Below are 26,209 nucleotides of genomic sequence, written 5' to 3'. Positions count from 1 at the left end.
ACTTTTTCTAATGGTTAAAATGAAAGAAAAATCTGTTAAAAATGCCTATAATGCCACCATAAGTAGTGGTATAAATTGAGTACCTTGAAAGCACCCAGTGTCAGTACATTACCAGCAGAATCTGACTTTCTCCCCCAGAGTCCATGTCAGACGCACAGACAAAGTGGGAACAGAAGCTGCCTTCCATCCCATTGAAGAGTACATGGTGCATGTTGAAGAACATTTTCAGCTTCTTGCACGCAGAATGCAAGTGGACAAAAAAAGAGTGTATTTGGCCACAGATGACCCTTCTTTATTAAAGGAGGCAAAAACAAAGTAAGTTAGACCAACTGGTGATTCTAGATTGTCTCTTTCAGTTTAAAAGAATTCTTACTTCCCATGACTTGTGATTTTTGTATATTATTATTGCTAATTATTAGGGTTTTAAAAATTCAAGTGACTATATACTTGTATAACTGTCAGTCTAATCAAAGCATTTTTATTAGCCATATCCAATAATGCCTTATAAGAAGTCTAAAATGAACTGGACCACTGACTTACGTATTGTCACCAACAATAATCATTATCATCATTAAAAGTATCACCCTACTTCTTGGTACTAAAATCTTCATTAGTCTGTTGGAGCTACCATAACAAAATAACATAGACTGAGTGGCTTAAATTACAGAAATTTATTTGTCCCTGTTCTGAGGCTGGGAAGTTCAAGATCAAGATGCTGGCCAGGTAGATTTAATTTTCTCTTGGCTTGTAAGCAGCCACTATTTCAGTCTGTGCTCCTGTGACCTCTTCTTTGTGTGTGCAGGGAACAGGAGAGGAAGTGTTCTGATGTCTCTACATATAAGGACACCAATCTCATGAGGGCCCCACTCTCATGACCTCATCTAAGCCTAATTATTTCTCAATGGTCCTATTTCCAAACACCATCACTGTGAGGTTAGGGATTCAACATAGGAATTTGTGCAAATGTAAACATTCAGTCAGTAACACTAGCCAGCTATACAGACTGTTAGCAATAAAACCAGGTGCTTACCATTTTGATTTCACTTTCTTTATTAACAATTACAGGCAACTGAACACATATGTAGAGTTTTGTCTTATAATAATTTCTGGAATTTGAAAGTTATACTAAAGAAAGGTAAGAAATCAAAAAGTAAGTTTTGTAAGTTGAGGAATAAAGACTACTAGTATGTATGGAACAGTAACAATTATTTTTTGAGCTTGCCTGTATTTCAGGCACTGTGCTGGGTGCTGGGGATTTCATGATAAACAAGATACTCCCTGCTGTCAAGGAATTCCCAAATCTAATAGGGGAATAAACAATTACCCTACAGTGTGAGTAACACTATTACAGGGTTAACATGGGGTATTATGAAAACACACAGATAAAGCACAAATCCTAATTGGATACTTCTTACAGGATCTGGGTAAACCTGGAGTTGGTCTTTATTTACTATCAATAAATGAAGGATGTATTAAATGTATGTGAAAGTAGGAAATTAAGGAGAAGAAAATTCTAGTCTTAGTTCTGCTCCGATACTATCTCCTCCAGAAGTCATCCCTGAACCCTTGACTGGCCTGTGTCCCCGACTCTGTGCAGTCTTCTGTTGTAGTGTTTAGCACTTGCTTACTTCTGTCTCCTTCACTAGATTATAAGTGCTTTGGATATAATACCTAGCTGTAGTTAAATGCCCAGTAAATATTAAATAGTGTTGATTTCAATCCCATCAGTTTGGAAACATTAACAGTTAATCATGTAAGCTTTTTGGCTATTTAATTAACGTATTTATTGTTCCCCATGTTTCAAATGGGAGTGAGGAAAATAAATAAATTTAGAATGAGGACTGTAATGCAGGTGTTAATCTAAGTCATTAGATAATAATTTAAATCCTCTTTCTACCTCTGAGGAATCCAAATGAACCTGAAGCAAATTGCCTTTTTTATTCAAGACTCCCTCTCTTGAGCACGTACACACACTACCATACACATGCATGCATGCGTGTGCGTGCGCGCGCACACACACACACTAAGATATGTGTATATGTAAACAAAGGGCAGATAATTAATCAGCCAAGTATACAAGTGAGTTAATGTAAGAGGGATTAAATGAACATTTGGGTACAAAACACAATTTTTAAAAAAGTATGGTTTACCATGTTTCTTCAATTTAAAACGCCAAACTGACTTTGTAGCTTGGTTGAAGAAAAAGATACTAATTTTGTCTATTCTTTCACTTGTTCTTGAATGCATCACAAGTATTTTTTCTTGTTTTCTTGATGAGCAGATTAATTCATGCTCACTTAAAAATATGCAAGTTGGTAAATACCTTATTCATTTTCATGCTGCTGATAAAGACATGCCCCAGAATGGGCTATTGACAAAAGGAAGAGGTTTAATGGACTTATAGTTCCACATCCCTGGTGGGGTGGGGGGGCGCTCACAATCATGGTAGAAGGTGAAAGGCATGTCTCACATGGCAGCAGACAAGAGAAGAGAGCTTGTGCAGGGAAACTCCCATTTTTAAAACCATTAGATCTTGTGAGACTATTCACTATCACGAGAACACCAGGGGAAAGATTTGCCCCCATGATTCAGTTACCTCACACTGGGTCCCTCCCACAACACCGGAGAATTCAAGATGAGATCTGGGTGGAGACACAGCCAAACCATATCGTTCTACCCCTGGCCACTCCCAAATCTCATGTCCTCACATTTCAAAACCAGTCATACTTTTCCAACAGTCCCCCAAAGTCTTAACTCATTTAAGCATTAACTCAAAAGTCCACAGTCCAAAGTCTTATCCAAGACAAGGCAAGTCCCTTCCACCTATGAGCCTATAAAATCAAAAGCAAGTTAGTTACTTCCTGTATACAGTGGGGATGCAGGCATTGGATAAATACACCCATTCCAAAAGAGAGAAATTGGCCAAAACAAAGAGGCTACAGGCCCCATGCAATTCCGAAATCCAGTGGGGTAGTCAAATCTTAAAGCTGCAAAATGATCTCCTTTGACTCCATGTCTCACATACAGGTCACACTGATGCAAGAGGTGTGCTCCTTTGGCCTTGGGCAATTCCACGCCTATGGCTTTGCAGTGTATAACCCCCCCTTCCTTGCTGCTTTCGTGTGCTGACACTAAGTGTCTGTGGCTTTTCCAGGTGCATGGTGCAAGCTGTTGGTGGATTTACCATTCTGGGGTCTGGAGGACGGTGGCCCTCTTCTAACAGCTCCACTAGGTGGTGCCCCAGTGGGGACTCTGTGTGGGGGCTCTGACCCCACATTTCGCTTCTGCACTGCCCTAGCAGAGGTTCTCCATGAGAGCCCCATTCCTGTAGCAAACTTCTGCGTGGGCATCCAGGTGTTTTTATACATCATCTGAAATCCAGGCAGAGATTCCCAAACCTCAATTCCTGACTTCTGTACACCCACAGGCCCAACACCATATGGAAGCTGCCAAGGCTTGGGGCTTCCACCCTCTGAAGCAATAGCCTGAGCTGTACTTTAGCCCCTTTTTATCATGACAGAAGCAGCTAGGATGCAGGGTACCAGGTCCCTAGACTGAACACAGCAGGGGGACCCTGGGCCCAGCCCACAGAATCATTTTTTCCTCCTAAACCTCCGGGCCTCTGATGTGAGGGGCTGCTGCAAAGGTCTCTGACATGCCCTGGAGACATTTTCCCCATTGTATTGGTGATTAACACTCGGCTCCTCAGGACTTCTGCAAGTTTCTGCAGCTGGCTTGTATTTCTCCTCAGGAAATGGGATTTTCTTTTCTGTCACATTGTCAGGCTGCAAATTTTCCAAACTTTTATGCTGTGCCCCCCTTATAAAACTGAATGCCTTTAGCAGCACCCAAGTCACCTCTTGAAATCTTTGCTGCTTAGATACCTATAATCCAGATACCCTAAATCATCTCTGTCAAGTTCAAAGTTCCACGGATCTCTAGGGCAGGGACAAAATGCTGCCAGTCTTTTTGCTAAAACATAACAAGAGTCACCTTTGTTCCAGTTCCTCATCTCCATCTGAGACCACCTCAGCTGGACTTTATTGTCCATATCACTATCAGCATTTTGGACAAAGCCATTCAACAAGTCTCTAGGAAGTTCCAAACTTTCCTACATTTTCCTGTCTTCTTCTGAGCCCTCCAGACTGTTCTACCCTCTGCCTGTTACCCAATTCCAAAGTCACTTCCACATTTTCAGGTATCTTTTCAGCAGCACTCCACTTCTTGTACCAATTTACCATATTAGTCCATTTTCACACTGCTAATTAAGACATACTCGAGACTGGGCAATTTGCAAAAGAAGGAGGTTTAATGTACTTACAGTTCCACAGAGCTGGGAAGGCCTCACAATCATGATGGAAGGTGAAAGGCGTGACTTACATCGTGGCAGACAAGAGAAGAGAGCTTGTGCAGGGAAACTCCCGTTTTTAAAACCATCGAATCTCGTAAAACTTATTCACTATCGTGAGAACAGCACGGGCAAGGTTTGGGGATCCAGCCAAACCATATCATTACCGAAGCAAGGAAAAAGTATTATCCTCAATCCCATTTATGTAGTCTCATTTTTTAATACAGTCATGTACCACATAACGTTTCAGTCAGTGATGAAGCACCTGTGTGATGGTGGTCCCATAGATTATAAAACTGTACTTTTACTGTACCTTTTCTGTGTTTAGATACACAAATAGTTACCATTGTGTTACAACTACCCTCAGTATTCAATATAATAACATGCTGTACAGGTTTGTAGCCTGGGAGCAATAAGCATTCCATATATTTTAGGTGGGTATATGTATATAGCTTAGGTGTGGTATAGTTGGCTATGCCATCCAGATTTTTGTAAATACACTCTATGATGTTGGCGTGATGATAACATTGCCTAATGATGTATTTCTCAGAACATATCCTCGTTGTTAACTGGAGCATTACTGTAGTTGATTGAATTCTTTATAATATAAACCCTTTTCACAATACAGCAATAGATCCATTCTCCCAGGTTGCTAAAACAGTCATTGTAAATATCATTTTTTTTTTTTTTTTTTTTTTTTTTTTTTTTTTCACCCAGGCTGGGGTTCATTGGTGCAAGCGTGGCTCACGGCAGCCTCAACCTCCTGGGCTTAAGAGATTCTCCTTCCTCAGCTTCCCGAGTAGCTGGGACCATTGGCGTGTGTCATCATGCTTAGCTAATTTTTTGTGGGTAGAGACAGGATCGCATGTTGCTGAGGCTGGTCTTGACCTCCTGGGCTCAAGCAGTCCTCCCGCCTTGTCCTCCAAAGTGCTGGGATTACTGACGTGAGCCACCATGCCCAGCCTAAATATCTTTTTTTTTTTTTGAGACAGAGTTTCACTCTTGTTGTCCAGGCGGGAGTGCCATGGCGCGATTTCGGCTCACTGAAATCTCTGCCTTCCAGATGCAAGCGATTCTCCTGCTTCAGCCTCCTTAGTAGCTGGAATTACAGGGATGTGGCACGACTCCTGGCTAATTTTGTATTTTTAGTAGAGACGGGGTTTCTCCATGTTGGTCAGGCTGGTCTCAAACTCCCAACCTCAGGTAATCTGCCCACCTCGGCCTCCCAAAATGCTGGATTATAGGCATGAGCCACCGCGCCCAGCCACATCTTTTTTAATGACTACATACATATACATTGTACGGATATGTCATTGCTTATTTGACCAACCATTCTCCGAATATTCGGCAGTCAGGTTATTTCCAATGTTTCATTCTTATAAGTAATGCTATGACATGTGCCTAAAATTATCCACATTATTTCCTTAGATTTCTGGACCTGGAAGTATTTAGATGCAAGGATATAAACTTTTTTTTTTTTTTTTTTTTAAATACAGGGTCCAGGTTGGAGTGCAATCTCAGCTCACTGCAGCCTTGACCTCCTGGGCTCAATGATCCTCCCACCTCAGCCACCTGAGTAGCTGGGACTACAGGCACATGCCACCACACTCGACTAGATATAAACATTTTACAGCTTTGATCCATAGCACAGCATGACAGTTTTATACCAAACAAACAACCCTTATCGTACAGTTGGCAGTATCTACTTGAACTGCACGAATAGTAAAACCAGAATTTCCTCCTTGTAGCCAACAGCTGTAACTCCCCTCCCAGTGGTAGTCCAGGCAGCAATTTTCTCCATATTCTGTTAGTAGTAGCCTTTTACGCATAATTTTTTTCTCTTTGTAATTCCTTTTATTTTTATTTTCGACTTGAGTCATTTCTTGGGGATTTAAATGATGGGGGTTTTTTCTTTACTCTTTTACTTAAATGTTTTTCTACTCTGATTTAATTCTACTTTAAACCACTCAGGATTGGTTTTGATACCTAAGCAAATCATAAAACTTCTCCATTGTTTTAGGAGACCAAAAGCATGAATTAATCTATTAACAAAGTACATAGTGTGCAAGGTAATCGTTGTTAGACTTTTCTGCTTCAAGAGGATGAAGAGATGAAAAATTAAACTTAAATGATGTATAGTGTTCACACAGTCAGAGGAGAATCCATTTTCTGTGTTGCTCATTCTTTGAAAAGGGGTTAAACTTAGCTTTATGCATATAGCTTCTGTGTGAAGATGCTTAGTTAATGCTTTGTGGCTTGGTATTACACTTCAGATTTCTCCATGTTAAGATTGGGTTTGGCCGGGTGCAGTGGCTCATGCCTGTAATCCCAGCACTTTGGGAGGCCGAGATGGGTGGATCACTAGGTCAGGAGGTCGAGACCATCCTGGCTAACATGGTAAAACCCCGTCTCTACTAAAAATACAAAAAATTAGCCAGGCATGGTGGTGGGCGCCTGTGGTCCCAGCTACTCAGGAGGCTGAGGCAGGAGAATAGTGTGAACCCAGAAGGCAGAGGTTGCAGTGAGCCAAGATGGTGCCACTGTACTCCAGTCTGGGCAAGAGTGAGACTCCATCTCAAAAAAAAAAAAAAAATTGAGTTCATCCACAAGATTTTACCACCAGCATCCCAGTGACTGTGGCAGCCATTGCTATTGTGGCGATCTCTTTAGTAGTTCATTATTACAGTGTTTGAATCACAAAATCATTGACAGTCAAAGAAATAAGAACTATTAAAGTTGGCTACCCAATATTGCATTCTAAGATTGTGGAGATTAGGGATGGGGTTAAACCAGGAAGAAAAACAAGCCTTTAAAAGTCTCCCAGGTAAAATATTTACAAATTGAGTTTATTCTTTATTTTTAAAATACTGGATGAGTTCTTTCTAAAAGTAGATACATTGAAATGTTCTTGTCATTGGGTTAAAAGTTTTTTGTAAAGTATTTGGTTGCCCTGTGAAACGAAGAATCAGCAATGAGTGGTGTATTTGTTCACTGTTTTGTTGAACTCCTATAATATGATGGACACAGCACAGAGCACTAGGAATACAAAGTCAAAATATAATGTGTGGCTCCTTATCTCAGGGAGTAACCAACAGGTAGACAATATACATGTAACACATAATTACAGTATAGTTAGATAAGTCTCCTGAAGGAGTTTACGTACCAGTTATGATGAAGTCACAAAGAGAAGTATCTTCCTCAGTCAAGGGAAGGACTTCAGAAAACAACACCAGATATTAGTTTATAACTGGAAGCTAGTCCTTCATGGATGATACAAAAATAAATTTTTATACAGTAGAAAAAGAAAACAAAATTCCTAGAATCTAAAACCTCAAGGTAGAAGAATTCCTCCACTGACATAGTTGAAGGCGAAAGACAAGAAGCATGTTTGTGCAAAAAGTTTCATGCTCATTATGAAATGTGTAGTTTCCTTCTTCCATTATTTACTGTTTTGTTTGTGTGTGTTTTGTTTCGTTTTACACTTAGGTATCGTTTATGAAGCCATAGAGATAGGCCTGAGAATTCTTTTGCATGTAGAGATGGGCCTGAGGAACTTAGGTACCTTTCTTTTTTTTGTTTTTAATTTTTTTATTTTAATAGTGGTGGGGTTTCACTGTGTTGCCCAGGCTGGTCTCAAACTTCTGAGTTCAAGCAGTCTGCCTGCCTCAGCCTCCCAAAGTTCTGGGATTATAGGGATGAGCCACCACACCCAGCCTTAGGTACCCTTTTGATTTGGTTCCAGAGAGGGCTCTTTTTGTTAGGAAGACCATTAATGTTAGTGTTACTTCTTGGCAAATTGATCACTCCTTTGTTTCACTGAACATCCAAACCATGCTGACAAAGTTAGTCTTTATTCAAGGATAAAACCTGTACTGGTTTTATCCGTTCCCCCCTTTCTTTCTCCCTCTAGCATTTCATATTTCTTTGTTGTTGTTTCTGCTTCATGCCTGGGTATGCAGCTTCACAAGAATCACATTAAAACTATTTCTGGTTGTTTTCTTTTCAGAACAAATGTGACATTTTCTTCATCTCCTTGATTTTGAGCTGAAGAGAGCAAACTGTCAAAAATAATGAGGCCAAATGGATTTGAACACTGAATAGCAGTCTGAAACAGTGCTCAGAGACTTTGCCTTTACAATCATTATTACAGAGGCAATGAGGGAAAGCTCCTTGGTGGCCATGAAATGAAGAGAAACTAAAACAGCTCTTAGGGGATTAGGGAAAGTCCCAGGCATAGGTAGCACTCACTTGTTCGTGTATTTATTCACAGAGCATTGTGTGGAGTGCTAGATGCTGTGATGCAGAGAAAAAAAAACTCATGGTCCTAACCTTTTTTGGAATACTGTTTGAAAGACAAACATGTAAACTGACTCCTGATGCTTCAGGGTTTCTATATAGGAACTATTATTCCTCCAGAAAATATTTATTCCTCCTCTATTATATTCTAGATTCTCTTCAGAAGACATCCTGTATGAATACTTTTAAACACACACTGTATCTCTAGCAAGACTACCAAAATATGACTTGGTGGGCATCTATGGAATTTGCTTCCATAAATATTAGAATGGGCTATTACTGTTATTAGGTAAGAGTAGATGATTCTTCAAGAAGGATGCAGGTTAAGGGAGACCATTAGTTCTCACAAATTTTTAAAATATTTGACTCTTAACTTCTTTTTATTATTAACTTGTAATGTCAATGAAGAAGACATTTACAAAGTCTAATCCAAATCTGAATGATCAAAAATTCTAAATTAAAAAATTTAATGAGGTTTTATCACAACATTTATATTCCAAAGGAAAAGCTCCATGACCAAATATGAAAGAAGTTTGAATAAACTCTTAAAAATCACTCATTACAAAAAGAAAAAGGAGACTTCAATTTTCGACTATTTCATGAATTGATAAAGGACATTTTGATGTATGTATGTGTGTTTTATATGATATGCCAATAAAGTTTAATATATAGGACATTCCAGAATGGTTTCTGCCCCACTGATGGACTTCAAAGATGTCTCATCAACTACACTGTTAAATGCCATAATTAAAGGTCTCCTTTCTGTTAGAAAGCTCTTAGTCCAAGCAGCAAGTCTACCTTCTGATAGGATACTGTGATATCTATGACCATCTATAAATTAATTTATTTTTTCAGGTACCCCAATTATGAATTTATTAGTGATAACTCTATTTCCTGGTCAGCTGGACTGCACAATCGATACACAGAAAATTCACTTCGTGGAGTAATCCTGGATATACATTTTCTCTCTCAGGCAGACTTCCTAGTGTGTACTTTTTCATCCCAGGTAAGTGTCAGTCAGTAGGGCATTTTAAAATAACCAATACTTTTTGGTTGTATAGGAGTCAGAAAAATTATTTGTGTGTCTGTGTATTGTTAATGTTCATTATTGTGACTCAGGTGCAATTTTTCTGATACTCAGTAATGATCCCTTTTGTGAAAGAATGAAAAGATCCCATAAAATAGCCATTCACGTGCACTGAATATTTAGTTGTTTGCAAGTAATAGCTGACTACATCTCCACTGAAGCCAGTTACTGGAGTTGTTTAAAGTATTTGGCTTGTTCACAGCATTTAACAGAAACAACAAGTAATTAAGCTTACTTAATACTTTCTAATTTTGCATATAGTCAATATGTAACCAGAATCCATCCATTTCTACACATTAGTGCACTGATACTGAAAGGCTTAAATGTCGTAAATTTTGCCTCAGTTGATTGCTTTATAGAAAAGAGAGTAAATGTAATTCCCTTTCAAGTTCTACTACATTTCTACCAAGTGAGAAACTGTATGTTAAATTTAAGAAACACAATATCACAATCATTGTTTGAATTTAATTGTTGCAGATGATTATATTTTATGGGTGTGGTATATGTGTTTTTATGAGGGTCCAACCAACTTTATATGCCCTGTGGACTATCAGGATAACTATAGTGGATTTTATTCTGTTCTCTCATTTATGCACATATTATTGGTTAGTTCATTCAACCAGCTGTTACACTCAAAATTATACTAGATGCAGAGGAGATTTCAAAGGAGATTGAAGATACAGTTCTTGCCCTGGTCCAGAATCTAATAAGCAAAATGCACACATAAAATAACTAGAGAATAATTAACAGAACATACAAATTGGTATAAGATAAATGTATGCTTAAATGTCGAGAAGCAGCAGAGAAAAGAAAATGTGAAAAAAAGAAAGCCATATCATTGTTACAAGAGTATACTTCGGAGAGTAAAAGGAAATGGATACTTTCTTATTATATGACAATATACATTGTCATGGGATGGCGAAACGATTTTTGGAAAGATACCTAGCCAGGCAAAGGTTACAGATTCCTTTAATATGGAATAAGAATACAACTTACTACCCAAAGATAGCTGCACAGAACACACAGCAGCAATCTTAATCAGAAGGGAAAATGTCTTCAAGTTCCCATGAAGGCATCCACTATTGATGTTTCTCCCTAATTGGGGCACGGATCCTATCTTTAAGAAACTCTCATTTCCATTCTTATTGCAAGAAAGGGGCAAGGTTTATAACTTCTTGGTTCCTTCCAACTGTTTTTGAGAGTCTTGACTATGCATCTGCCTGATCAACAGGTACATGTAACTGGTAACAACCTCCAAACATTCTTGATGCTTATTGTTAGAATGAGTGAATCAAGAGTCACTTCCCCAGGTATGCCACCTTCTCTGTAGGCCTGGATTTTAGGCCTGCCTGAAGTCAACTCCTCTAGTCCAGGTTTCTCAACCAAGGCACTATTTTAGACCCGATAATTCTTTGTTGTGAGGAGCCATATTGTGCATTGTAGGATATTTAGCAGCCTCCCTGGCCAGTAAGACCCTCACTTCAAATTATGACAACCAAAAGTGTGTCCCGATATTGCCAGATATCCCCTGTGGAACAAAATTGCCCTGGTTGAGAGTCACTGTTCTAGTCACAAGATTCTAAAATTAAATAAATTTACACATGTCTAAATGTTTACCAACCTCACATGTAGACAGGCACTGAGACTTACAGGGTTGTACTCATGTTTTGCTTATCTTCTTCCAACCCTCCTTAGTAATACCATTAGGCTTATTCTGGAATAGAAAATTTTTTTCTTTACTCTTTTTTTTCCTTTTTGAAGTTGTACTTTAGAATTTTGGATCCTCATAACTCCAATTTTGACCTAGAAATCAGGATCTCTGTCACTTAATGATGGTTGCATTCTGTCTAGGCTTGAGGAGAATATCGTTCTATTACTTTGTTTAGTTTTATGCATAATGTCGACCTCAGTGTATTCAGACCTTGGGTCCAGAGAAGCAATTCATATGAAGTAGGAGTGATGCTGAGAAGACTTTCTGTATCCAAAGGAATAAGGCTCATACTTATATATCATGTTGTTCCTAAAAACTCTTGGCAAAGTTTGCCCAAAATAATTTCACTCATTTGAACCTAAGCAAAATTAAAATAATATTTCATAACCCAAAATAGACTTGAATAACTCAAAATATTTTATGTTAGGGCTATAATAAAAGTTTAACAGTAAAAATACCTTCCATTTTTATAGTGAGTAGCAGTTTGCCTAATGTGATTACCTCTTTATCATGTACCTTATTTGATGACTAACCACTGTAGCATTTGAAATTATAGAATAATTCCATATTCAGTGATAAATCTTTGGGCTTACTTGCACCTCAGGATTTTTTTCAAATATTTTTAGTAAAGAAGTATTTAGTAAAGTTTAATGTTTTTGTAGTGTGAATGAAATTGTTTGCAGGATTATTATATAGATTCCCTTACCATAAACCAAAATTGGAGTTGTTTGAAAATGCCCTAGAAATATCTTGTCGTCAATAGAAGGTGAGAAAAAGTCACTAATGGGATAAAATGCCAAACCATTGACCACTGATCACAGAACAAGAAAGAGACAACCTGTGGTATAGAGTCGGGATATCTGTATTTGAGTCCAACTTTGAGCAATTAGTGGCTGTGTGTCCTTGAACAAATTACTTAGCCTATCTCTTAACTGGTTTATTTTTCTACATGTGAAAAAATAATAGTACCTATAGTATAGAGTTTTTTGAGGATTAAGGAGTTATAAAAAGTAAAGCACTGTGAATAGTACCTAGCAATACAGTATTAAACACATTAGCTGCTATTATTATATATATGAATACTTACAGGAATATCTCTGCCTGTTAGACTTTATGGTATTTATTTTGCAGCTCTTTTTCACATGGCTTCATTTCAGACATGGCTTTCTTCATTTCACATGGCTTTCATTTCAAATGCTCTCACATTTTAGAAGGAGCGTGAAACGAGCTCTTCAAGGACTCCATTAGCTCTACTTTTGGTCATGGGTAATGCTTAGGGTCCGTAAAGAAGAGGAACTGTTAACATTCAGCATGTACATTTCTCTGGGCCAGTGTACCACCTCAGCTTCATTTTGTTTAGCCTATTGAAAGAGAATATTGCCATATGATGTGATTTTTCAGAAACAAAAGTTCTTCATTCCCAAAAGGTGAGTGAAGACCTAGTATTTCAAGTAAATGTGTGTGTGTTGACCTTAGTGAAATTAATTTTCAGACTTTCCTGTATATGTCATAAGCATTCTGGAAAATGGAGGAAGACTAAAGCCATACATCCAGAAGAGTGACAAAAGATAAACATTGAAAATATGTTCAGCCCAGAATAAAAACATGAATAACCAATTCTCAACTTTCTTCGATGATTATTTCATGTGCCAGGAGATGTTAGGAAGTGATACAAGTTTAATATCTCCTTCATAATTATTTGACAGTCTTTAAGTTTTACTCATGTAAACTTTCTGTCTCCTATACACTATCCTTTGAGGAATACCATATAACAGTAGTGGGAAAGAGTTGACCTGTTGACCATGAGCTAGTGTAGACAATACTGCAGGAATGAAATACCATACTAGAAGGAAAAATGCAAGGCTACATGTTTGGAAAACTGCAGGCAAAAATGTCATGGCACCTTAATCGAGATTTCTCAGAAGTTTTTATACCCATCTCCCTCAGTCTCAGGCTTCTAATCTTTCTTTTATATCCTTAAGTGAGGTAGGGGAATTCTCTCTTCTTCAGTGAAAAGTTTTTAAAAGCCAACACTGTGGCTCTGCTCTCTAATTTTGTTACGATTATTGCTCTTAGCTTTCTGAATTCCTTCATCAGATCTGTTTCTCAAAGCCAAGTTTGTCCTAAAAGCCTCATAAATTGAATAGCACAGTCCTCAGGATTTAATATGAAAATTGGAGGCAGTATTAGCATTTTTTCAAGTAAATTTTGAAAGCTATGCAACCACATTCTAAAACATTCTACCAAATGCATTAATCCTATTCTGTGTTACTAGAAATTGCCTATGTGCAAAGCATGTCATTTGTCACTTATTTTCTTATTTGAATCTTAAATCTGAAACAAAGAATTTATAGTTCGAGAATAACAGCAGTTGACAGCCCAGCTGTAGATAGGCACAGTATCAGAAAGGTTTTCTGAAAATATTGCTTATCAGGTTCTGGAATCAATTTTTATTTTTCTGAAATCTGACTTACAAAAATGGTTGCAGATGCTCACTTTAAAGACTAACATTGTTAAAGACATTGTTTAAAGAGCAGTGAACGTTACTCAGTAGTTGCAGCCATTGAAAAATCATAATACAAAATCACTTTTTTCCCCCATGACACCTCCCTTTATGGCAGTTATTACAATACTCTTATGAGCCTCTCTGTGGTCTCATTCCAAGTCTGCATGCAACTCTACTCCTCTTATTACACTTTGAATCAGATTTTGGAAGCCCAGAGGGCAAAACCGAAAACTGCGTTAACTATTCCAGACAGAACGCTCTGGATTGGAATTTCCATTGAGATGTGGCTCATGAAACAACAGTGGATACCTGTTGAGAGTACCATGGAGGAAAGCACAGGGTGAAATCCCAAGGTGTGAACTCTATGACTGCTTCCCAGAGCAGAAGACAAGAAAAGTATTTGCATCCACAGGGGCTCTATCTAGCTTACAATGCTGAGTGCTGTACAGTGCAGCTGTTACTGCATTAATCCTTCTGGCATTTCTCACAACAAAGAAAAGACCTGGTTCTTATTCTCTTATTGTGTAGTAAAACAAAGCAGTTTACAGGAAGAGTGCACAGATCTCTCAGCCACTTCCAACTTCTCACACTAGGAGATCCTCCTGCCCTTATCTGTTTTGACAAAAATAAGATCACATCTACTCTGAGAAAGCTTTGGAGGCTTATGTAAACTCAGGCTACTTCTAAGGGATGAAATTCAGACTAATGGATTCCTCCCTCTTTTTAAATTTTTTTTTAATACAATCATATCTGTTTTATCCTTTGGCAGGTTTTTTGCTGTTACCCATTACTATGTGCTTTACGATGTACTAAAAATGATGCAGTGCCATGTCAACACAGAATAAAGTTAAACATACTGCATGTAGCCTGCCACTGCTTTGCAAACCATGGACTGCTCTCAGTCATGTCACCTGTCAAGCACCAAACCTGAGTATGGACATCAGCTACAAGCCTTCATTTACCTGCCATGTGATTTGAATTTGTAAACCACGTGGTAGGTAAGGAAAGAAGAGAAGCAGCATAAAGTGACTAAATGCAAACATTAACACTGTAGTAATCTTTTTAGCCTTTTGCAGTAAATTGCCCCATGGTTGATATAGACAGTTTTAAAATTACTTCCTCTTAATGTTATATATGGATCTTAAGGGTTAAATATCACCCATGGACTTGCATCTCCATTACTGGGCTGGTATTATGCCTGGAGCAATATTCATTCAACAGATACTCATTGAGCACCTACTATGTGGCAGGCATTGTTGTAGGTGTTTATCCTAAGGGAATATATACTCAAGAGCCTGAAAGAGTTCTAACTGCGGCTCTGCCATTAACTAGTTCCTTTTTGGATTTTTATTTTTATTTTTTGAAATTTAATCTTTCTGTGGCTTAGCTTCTTCATCTGTAAAATATGAATAATAATAGTACTTCACAGGTTTGTCATAATAGTTAAATGAGTTGAGACAAGGTGAGGGAAGAGCACACTATTATAACACTGCCTGGGACATAATTAGTGCTCATTAAGCTCAGCTGCTGTCCTTAACAGTCATTCTTACGAGAAAAATAAAGGGCCACACCTGTGTGGCACTGGTATGCTTGCAGAGGCCTACAGTCACATTTGTCATTTTTATAATGGGCCACCTCAGTGTCAGAAATCTCTGCTATTATTATAATAGTTATTTCTTTGTTTTAATAAAACAGTTGCGTTATCCATCAAGGTTAACACATGACAACTCTTGATAGCAAAACATACACTAATTATTAGGATTATCCCCAGAAGAAACAGGTCTCTAATGGTGTGGGACGGGGTGCGATATTGTTTTTATGAGAGTAAGACATTTAAGAGTGGAGAGGAGGAAACACATCACGGCTTATTGTCACAGTAGAGGTTGTGGTCATCCTAAGAGTAACACAAGGTCCTGCATTCCTGGCTAGGGATGACTGAAGAGTGGGTGAAGACACCCTGAAAAGAAGACTGTCAGGTTTACCCAAGGCTATCTTTGGTCTTATGCTATATCTTTCTGCTGTTACAATATGAACATGGAGAATAAGATTTACAAGAGAAAATATATATAGCGGTTACAAGCATATGCAGACTGCCTAGGTTCCAACCTGAATCTACCACTTATCAGTGTAACCTTGAGCAATGCCTTAACTTCGCTTTGACATCTGTAAAATGAACATAATGATAGAATTTTATGGGGATGCTGAAAGGAATCTAATTACGTTAGATAATATCTAAAAACAATGTCTGACAGCAAAATCTCAGTAAATATTAGCATCTATCATTGTTATAGTAGTTTGCTATTATTGGAGCTGCTTTAATTATTTAGTTTCTTCTTTTCCTGAGTCCCTCTTAATTTTGCTTGCCTTCTATGAGCCTTTGGCTGAATTTGAAGTTCAAAAGTTCCAAATCTTCATGATCCCTATTTGATTATAGTCTCAGTATTCTACCAATGATCTCAATTGTAAAATGACATTGCCAATATAACCTTTGTTGAAGTACTAAATCTGAAAGCAAAGGTTTTATTATTTTGGTTCTATATCTAGTTGAAATTCTGTCACTGAAATTTGCGCAAATCACTTAATCTCCTTGTGTTTTAGTTGCCTATCTGCAAAATTAAAAGTACTGTCTAATTAGCAGATGAGAATGTGTGATTGATTAACAGTGTATGAAGGAAAGGGACCATCAACATTTGTGTTAAGTTTTTTTTTATCCTAATCCTAAACTTCAAATTCTTTAAGGGCACAAACTATGTCTTACTCATTTTGGTATCATGAGTGCCTAGCTTGGACCACTGTGTGTGTAGCTCTTAATAAATGTTTGATAAAATTAACTAATTCATATTCTTAAATTATTTTGTACTATAGAGAGAGAGATTTTAATTATAATAATCTTTCATGGGGTTTTTTTTTTTTTAATTTGAAAAAGGATCCAGACACAGAGATGAAGAATGACTTATACCATCTTCTGAGAGCAAATGGACTGAAAGCTTGTGGCTAGAATCCACCTACTTTTCAACTTCTTACTCCCCATCCTTTTGGCCAAGGGCTTTTAGATTGCTGTGAAGGAAAGGAGAGTGTTTGTATACTAACAATTTTTTTTTAATTCTTTCCAAAGGTCTGTCGAGTTGCTTATGAAATTATGCAAACACTACATCCTGATGCCTCTGCAAACTTCCATTCTTTAGATGACATCTACTATTTTGGGGGCCAGAATGCCCACAACCAAATTGCCATTTACGCTCACCAACCTCGAACTGCGGATGAAATTCCCATGGAACCTGGTGATATCATTGGTGTGGCTGGAAATCACTGGGATGGCTATTCTAAAGGTGTCAACAGAAAACTGGGAAGGACGGGCCTATATCCCTCCTACAAAGTTCGAGAGAAGATAGAAACGGTCAAGTACCCCACATATCCTGAGGCTGAGAAATAAAGCTCAGATGGAAGAGATAAACAGCCAAACTCAGTTCAAACCATTTGAGCCAAACTGTAGATGAAGAGGGCTCTGATCTAACAAAGTAAGGTTATATGAGTAGATACCCTCAGCACCAAGAGCAGCTGGGAACTGACAGAGGCTTCAGTTGGTGGAATTCCTGTTTAACAAGGGCTGCAATGCCCTCAAACCCATGCACAGTACAATAATGTACTCACATATAACATGCAAACAGGTTGTTTTCTACTTTGTCCCTTTCTTTCAATGTGTCCCCATAAGACAAACACTGCCATATTGTGTAATTTAAGTGACACAGACATTTTGTGTGAGACTTAAAACATGGTGCCTATATCTGAGAGACCTATGTGAACTATTGAGAAGACCTGAACAGCTCCTTACTCTGAGGAAGTTGATTCTTATTTGGTGGTGGTATTGTGACCACTGCATTCACTCCAGTCAACAGATTCAGAATGAGAATGGACGTTTGGTTTTTTTGTTTTTGTTTTTGTTTTTTTCCTTTATAAGGTTATCTGGGTTTTTTTTTTTTTTAAATAATTGCATCAGTTCATTGACCTCATCATTAATAAGTGAAGAATACATCGGAAAATAAAATATTCACTCTCCATTAGAAAATTTTGTAAAACAATGCCATGAACAAATTCTTTAGTACTCAATGTTTCTGGACATTCTCTTTGATAACAAAAAATAAATTTTAAAAAGGAATTTTGTAAAGTTTCTAGAATTTTGTATCATTGGATGTTATGATGATCAGCCTTATGTGGAAGAACTGTGATAAAAAGAGGAGCTTTTTAGTTTTTCAGCTTATTTACTTTGTTTTTTTCCTGTTTCTGATATAGTAACTAATTCTTAACTCAGAGACATTGGTCGATTTTAATACTGAAAACCAATTTTCATTGGTACTCATTACGAAATTGCTAAGAACACTCTTTGGGAGCTTTCATTCTCTTATTTTGGACATTGTTTTAACTGAGTGAAATAATCATAACTCCTTGCTCCCAGAGAAGCTATCACCTCCATTTCTAAAACGATTACAGGTTTGTTTGATAGTCTTTCTTAATGTATTTATTATCGCTTTTTGTGAATAGGATCCTGTTTTATCCAGGAACCAATTTCTGCCCTGGCCTATCATGCCCTGCTTTTGAGAGTACCAGGTGTCTTAGGGATTGGGAAACTGGCTGTTTCTGAAGTATATGTCTCATAGTATGTAGAACCTGGTGACCAAGGGAGAAGAGGGACCAGTGGGAGACCCACAATGGATTGAGTCTTGGGATTATCTCTTCCAAATACTTCCATGTTAGAATCACTTCAGAAAATAAGACTTTGATGTTTTGTCTCTGAACATCACTTTTGTCCTCATAAAAACACTTCATTATTGTATGTAGCCTGCCTCCTACAGAGGCCTGACAGGAGTTACTCCATTCTAAAAGAAAAATATCTCTGTAGGAACGACTTTCAGGCCTGATGTTAAATATCAGGGATCCTAGGCAGAAACTGTTAGTCCTGGCCTTCATATCTTCACCAAATGAAAATACGGTATGTAAAATCTCACCACCAAATTTAACTAAATTCTTTTTCTCAAGTCAAGCCTCCCAAAAGAAAAAAGAAATTAACTTCCTACAGTGTCAGCAAGCAATTTTCCATTTAGTTTTGGTACAAATAAAAGTCATTTGAAACAATCTCCAACTGAGTGGAGGTAATTCAGATTATGAGTTATTTTGCAACTCGCATGTCACATGTCATTGGAACATCAGTAACTGTGGATCTGATTTGTGCCCTTATAGAAGACCCAAAGGTAAATTAAGTTAGTCTCTTTTCCTTCTAAATTGACCCAGTTCCAGGGGTGAAAGGACCAAAGAACAGAGATATGAAGGAAATAAATTAAGGAATATTTCCCAAAGGGAGTTGAAGACTTAATTTTTGACATTTTATCATTTAGTTCTAGAATTTCTACTTAATTATTTGTATTTCTCTACTGAGTTTTTTTATTCCCTACAAGCATGTTTAAATTATGCTTTAAAATTATTTTCTGGTAAATTTGACATCTGGATAATTTTAGAATTGGTCTCCATTGTTTATCTTTACAGAATGGCCAGATTTTGGGGGGAGGTCCCTCATATATTGAGTGATTTACATTGTGTCCTGAACATTGTGAACATTTATGTTGTAGATTCTGTTATATTACTCTGAAAAGTGCTGTGATATATCTATATACATATGTGTGTGTGTGTATATATATATATATATATATATTTTTTTTTTTTTTTTTTGCTTGTGTTAGCAGGCATTTAACTTTATTGGACTCAAATTGTAAACTGTCTTGGGCAGCAGCTGAAAATCTCAATTCATTTAGCTGGAGTCTATGCCATGTGTAGTTCAGGGCTCAGCCAGAGAGATGGATAGAATTTATGCACAGAATTTGTAGTCCTTTTTCTTTGGCTCCCTTTTTTCTGAGATTTCTCCCCTCACTTTCCAGCAGCTGTGGTTACTCTGATTCTTAGACCAGAAAGACTGCAGTTTTCTTTCAGCCCAAAAGCTATACAATGTGAAATTCACCTTGTGCCATTCCCTTTAAAATTTAACCTCTTTTCAGAACTTGCCTCTGTTTGTATTCAGTCTCCTACCCTCATGGTATTTTTTGTATTTTATTGAGTTTATAGTTGTTATTCGTTGGAATATTGGTTCAGCGGGTGCTTACTCCACCATTAACTTAAAATGAAAAAACAGCAGGGGAGAGGAAAGGTTTAAGTCTTGTGAAACCCCTGTTGAGGAAAGGTTTAAGTCTTGTGAAACCCCTGTTGAGACTCTGGCCTCAATAGCCAAGTAGCCAGTAGCCTTATGTAAAAAGATGAAGTAACCAAACTGTTAAACCTGCACTTGAGAAGGGCTGATGAATACTGTTGACCACATCTGTCTGAATAGCCTTTCAGAACCACTTTTTTTGGTAAATCATCATGTACATGATGGTGATTCATTCTATACAAGTTGCCATGTTGAGAAGGCTGACATTTTTCTTACCACTATTGTAATTTCTCCATAAAGCCCTGGTACTTAAAAAATCCTGCATGATTTTGAATTGAGTGGCCAGTGCGAGGTTAGGATTTGGGTCTTTTCCTTGTTGAAAGACCTTTTTCTGAGAGACTTGCCTGGAATTAAATTATTATCGTGGGCTCATTGAATGTGGGTAACAGAATCCTGCTTATTAATGACAAAGCAATTATGAAAGATCTCACCAAGGCTTTCCTAGTTCTTCCACTCAAGTCTGATTTATTGCTCAGCTGGGCACTTAAAACGAATTCATGCCTGTTGTGAATGCCCTAATCCAGGGTTTCATTGTACCTAAATGAATAAGAGACTAGTTCCTTTTCTGTCCAAGCTTTAGGTTATTGTTATTGTTGCTATATAGAGCCAGTCCTGTTTACTGGGTTCCCTCTTCATAAAGTTGAGAGTTGAAGAGTTAAAAGAGAAAGCACATTTTAAAAGCCACCTCATACAATGATTATTGTCTTTATTATTCAGTTCTGAGAGAATACAGTCACTATACATTCAGTGAGCAGGAAAAGTGTTGGGGTCTAAATGGTGCATCTAGAAGTATCTCTTCTGCCTCAATGAGAGCAAATCTCTCAGGGGAAAAACACAAGTCCCCTTTGGCCATAGCCAATTGCCCGATACTTCATTTATGCTCTCAGGAGACTGTGCAGTAGGTTCCATAGGCCTGTACAGAGATACATGTGGCTTGAGGATTGGTGAAATTGGGAACTTGGCTACAATACCCTAATTTATGTCAGATACAGACTGTATAGAATTTTTAAAGTGCACTGCTCAGAAAGGAGCAAAAAGAATTTGCCTCTATACTTACTGGTTCCTAGCACCAATCTCTCTCATAGACACATGGAAGAGCTGTTCCAGGATCACAAGCCTTGGAAAATTTGGACTTTGAGTTCCTGGCTAGTCTTACCTCCCTATTGATCCGCATGAGAAATTCTGGCCCAGTAAGGAAATGGAATGTATTGAGTGCAGAAGCAGAAGACCCAGTTTTCAGTTTTGTTTTACCTCATCATAGTGCCCACAAGCACGTAATATCCCTGTATTTCAGGTTGCTTTAGGGGAAAAGCAACAGTTCTCATTGAAGATCACTGACTGAAATTCAGAGTATCTGGCTTCTGATTTTGATATTGTCATTAAATGGGGACAGGCCAGTTTTCTCAGAACTTCATTTTCTTTGTAAGTGAAATGAATTGGTTGGATTTATTCAGGGTTTGCAAATTTGGTTGACTAGTTCAGTTTCACATGTCTCAAGGGAGTAGCTTCTACTCAGCCTCAGCTGTTTGTTGTTCTAAGGACATAATGTGGACAGATATTTATGTTTTTCCAGACAAGCAGAATCTGGTGGATCTTTCTGTGCAAAATCTTCAGATTTTGAAGTATCACCAACTAATTAAAAGATATATAAAATACTAAGGGGTCCAAATAAATATCTATGGCTCCTTTAGTTTATAACCTCTGGACTACATTGGGAAAGCTCTTTTCTAAGTTCAAGATTATATCTCTAGCTGAAAGTGGATCTACCATTCGATCCAGCATCCCACTACTGGGTATCCGCCCAAAGGAAAAGAAGTCATTATATGAAAAACGCACTTGCACACGTACATTTATAGCAGTTCATAATTGACGATTGTAAAGATGTGGAACCAACTTAAGTGCCCATCGACTAATGAGTGGATAAAGAAGTTTTGGTGTATATATATATATATATACCATGAATACTACTTAGCCATTAAAAGGAACAAAATAATGTCTTTTGCAGCAACTTCAGTGGAGCTGGAGGTCATTATTGTAAGTGAAGTAACACAGGAGCGGAAAACCAAAAACGATATAGTCTCACCTAAAAGTAGGAGCTAAGTTATTCCCCTACACTGAAAAAATGTAGGGGAATAACTTTTAATCTCCTGATTCTTCAAGTTGTCGACTAGTACGGAAAGGCATATGGAGTGGTATAATGGACTTTCGAGACTCAGAAAGAGGAGGGTGCGAGGGGGGCTAGGGATGAAAAACTACATATTAGGTACAATGTATACTACTTGGGTGATGAGCCTACTAAAATCTCAGAATTCACCACTATATAATTCATCCATGTAACAAACCACTGTACCCTAAAAGCTATTGAGATAAAAATTAATTGAAAGCAAATTGATATGTGCTGTAAATATAAATTATGCATCAGGTTGGTTAGTATAAAAGATAGTATAAAAAATGTAAAATATCTTTTTGGCACATTGGGTTAAATAACATTATGAAACCCATTAAATTTTTTAAAAATAAAATTAAGATTATATCTCTGGAAAGGATTGGTAAGAGGGTAGCAGCTGCATAATGCTTTCAAGTTCAGTTGCTGCACGTGTCCCAATTCCTTAGCAATACCTGCTTAGCTGGCTGTCATCCTGGGCTCAGAATAGCCCATTCATAGCATATTCATAACAATATGCTATGAAGCTCATAGGCTGGGCCCCTCTCAGACTTGGCCTTGAGGACCTCAGGTGTGTAACAAGTGTTAGATAACTTCTAAGTTCTCTTCCAGCCCTAAATTTCTAAGAAGGTCATGGTGGAGCCTGAGATTGTAACAAGGTCATATGTGGTACCAGGGTGCAGCTGTCTGGATTAGGAACCTGGGTGGCTGGATCTGGTTGCAAGAGGAACAAAGGTCATTTTGCTAGAGCAGCTGACTATGTCTTTTTCTAGACCTCAGTAAAAATAGAGTAACTTAATTCCTGACCTAATTAACAGGCTGTTCAGACTCACCTGTTTATATTTAGAAACTCCTTTTGTTGTTTGCTTTCTTTCCCGCCTTTGTTTCCTAGTAAAGTTTCATTCACAGAATCACAGCTTTGTCTCAACTAAGAGAAGAGGGATTTGTGGACATAAAAGCCAAGAGAACTGAGGTGTCAGGGTCTCCTAAGAGGCCAGAGAGTGGAGACAATATCCCACTCTGGACCAGATCGGACTTTCCCATACTGTTCAGGAAATCAAAAGAAGTGTGAATGAGTACCCACCATGATGCGTCCCATCTAGTCTATTCCATTATTTTTTAAGTGATATTCAGAAACATTGGAATTTCTTTGCAAACATACTGCACAATTGATTGCCACGTAGTGGCGGGTCACACCACCAAGAATGAGAACGTCTTACAGGTGTTGAGTTTAAAGAACAAGGGATTTGAAATCAGCTCTAATTTCAAGTTTTGGCTTCACACCTTTTGAGCTCAACAGGTTCTAACAAGCTATGCTCGTTCAAGAAACTCCTCTTGATAATTCAAATGACCAGCATTCTGTAAGTCAGTCATTGGGAAGCTGTGCCAACTGCTTGTTTTTGTAAGTTTTATTGAAACATAACCACACCCATTCACTTACATATTGACTGTGGCCACTTTGGGGGCTACAACAGCACACTTGAGTAGTTACCACAAAGCCTAAATGTATGGCCTACAAAGCCTAAAATATTTACTGTCTGGCCTTTTACAAAAGATGATTGCTGACCCCTACTATAAGTAGTCTTGTCTTTTAGATTCAAATTGATAATTCACAAAGGCCCAACGTCACAAAACACTTGACAGTCATCAGAGAAAAATTTGATAGTGGGGGTAGTATAGTAGGGCCTCCGCTAATCTGTATGGTGCCTTTGTGAAAATTGGATAAAGATGCTCCTAAGACAGTTACTGTAATCTATTCATTTTTAACAAATTCAATAAAACTCTTACTGCCATCCACCAGAAAATTGCTCAATAAATATACAAATCACCAATGTCTACAATATGAATTGCACTCCCCCATGCAACCACATGCAGGAGTTTCACCGCTGTAGGTGTGATCTGTTGAAAAGAACACTGTACTTTTTTAGACTTAAGTTCTGCTTCTGGCTCTGAAACTGACCTGCTGATATCTTGGGCAAACTATATAATGTGCCTAGGCCTCAGTTTTTCTTACTTTTAAAATGGAGGTAACTTCTAGTTGTTATTTTGAGAAATAACAGATATAAAATTGCTTTGTAAAGGCTATCAGCTTTGCAAAAGCAATCTCACACTACCCATATCCTTAACAGGAACTAGGTGGTCAGGTGGGCCACGTGAAAATTCTTTGAGTTGATAGCAGACTGCCCCTGGGCTCTGGAGTCATCTGCTTGGTCATACTCTCCCTGTGGACTTCTGTTTACCTGCATCCATTGGAAGGTGAGCTCTGAAAGTGTCCATTCCCAGCTCAGCCAGTTGTGTTTACATAGAGACACTAAATTATAGTAAGTGGCTACTTAAGCTATCATTTTCCCAGCCCCTAAGTGCAGGAGGAACTCGACGTGTGATTCTATGCACCTTCTGTGCTTAACAAGATACGTCTCAGAGCAGAAACAATTTCCCTGTGTGTGCTTCTTAGAATCCACTGTCTGATGCAGGTTAATATTCTGTGGCTGAGTTTGACATTGGAGTTATTTATGTACATGAAAGCACATTGTTTTAATATGAAGTCTGGTATTACTTGTGTTTTACCCAATTATGGCTTGTCTAATTTCCAAGCCCACTTGCACCTGAAACTCACTCCAGGCTTCTGCGGGGTAGAGAATGCCGAAGGAAGTAGAAGAAATATACAGATGTTATTTTTTTTTTTTCATTGCTTTGTCTGACTGAATGGCTGATGTGCCGGTGGCGATATGTGGCAGGACATCTCAGGCAAGGTTGGTGACCCATTAAGGTGTCCTGAGCTCTGATTAGAGAGAACTTGGAGCCAGCAGAGCTGTCAACAGTTTCTTTTTGATTAAGATGCTGCCTCTTAACCCCTGGAGGCCATTTTACCCCTCCCACTTTCAAGAAAAGATAGAATTAAAGCCTTAGGTCATTGCTTAGTAGAAGCCCCAGGAGCTGACTAGACCAGAACGGGCCTCTCTCAGCCTCTCTCAGCAGCTGCTCCATTATCAAGTTCCTCTACTGACAGGTAAGCTCATCCTCTGTGATACAGAGCTCCTAAGCTAAAATGGCTCTCCCAGGAGCCGCTACTCAAAGAGTGAAGACGCTTAAGAAAGCTCATTAGTGAATTAGGGAGGTCAGGAAAAATAAGGTTATTAGTATGGCCATTTTGGCTGTTGCAAGGATGTGTGTATGTGTGTGTTTAAGAGAAGAGTTCTGTTTTCTGTTGTCATTACGATTCAGTTTGATATCTCAATAAGCTTTAGTCTGTAAGCTCCTCAGCTGCCATCTCCTTAAAGACAAAAAGCCTATCTTATTGTATTCCTAGTGTACGCACAGTGACAGGCACATAGTAAGTGGTTGAGAATGTACTGTGCTGAAATAATTATAGATTTAAAGATGCAGTGTCTCAGATTTGCTTCAAAGTAATATGAGTAGGAGGAGGAATTGAGTGTAAGTATAGATGAAACAAGATGGACCATGAGATGAAAACTTTTTAATCTGAGTGATACGTTGTGGGGATTTGTTACTATTTTTTCTAGTTTTGTATTTGTTCAATGTTTTCCACAATAAACTTTTTTTATTAATATCTGTATTAAGTATAACAGAATGTTGAAGGATATGGCAAAGACTGGCCTAGTGCTCTCCAAACAGTCTCATCTTTTTGCTAAGCACATACCTGGGTTGCATTTTGTAGTCAGGCCACATAATTAAAGTTCTGGCCAATAGAATGTGGACAGAACTGATGTAAGCCTCTTCCAAGTATGACCATTATTCTGAATGATCCTCTTAAGCATTCTCTCTTCACTTGCCTCCAGTCTATATGTAGGAAATCAGTGAAGAGCTCCAAGCTCCCAGGCAG

The 26,209-nt window shown here is 38.1% G+C and overlaps 1 protein-coding gene across 12 annotated transcripts in view; it reads left to right on the top strand.

The window, feature by feature from the left end:
* FUT8 (fucosyltransferase 8) overlaps positions 1-19,078 on the top strand; it is a 331,654-nt gene extending 312,576 nt beyond the window's left edge. For 8 of the 12 annotated variants that reach the window (XM_023232574.3, XM_023232591.2, XM_023232599.2 and 5 more), the window contains 3 exons: positions 139-315; positions 9,500-9,650; positions 17,064-19,078. In XM_023232574.3, coding sequence (XP_023088342.1) covers positions 139-315; positions 9,500-9,650; positions 17,064-17,381 — 646 coding nt within the window. In that variant the 3' untranslated portion in view covers positions 17,382-19,078. The remainder of the gene's footprint in view (positions 1-138; positions 316-9,499; positions 9,651-17,063) is intronic. The other 4 variants (XM_023232607.3, XM_031935757.1, XM_023232646.2 and 1 more) reach the window with 2 other exon arrangements.
* The last annotated feature ends 7,131 nt before the right edge of the window (positions 19,079-26,209 follow it).

The sequence above is a fragment of the Piliocolobus tephrosceles genome, chromosome 6 (genome assembly GCF_002776525.5).
Source record: "Piliocolobus tephrosceles isolate RC106 chromosome 6, ASM277652v3, whole genome shotgun sequence".
Lineage (NCBI taxonomy): Eukaryota > Metazoa > Chordata > Mammalia > Primates > Cercopithecidae > Piliocolobus > Piliocolobus tephrosceles.
Note: the sequence above shows the minus strand (reverse complement) of the source record. Positions and strands in the feature narration are given on the sequence as shown.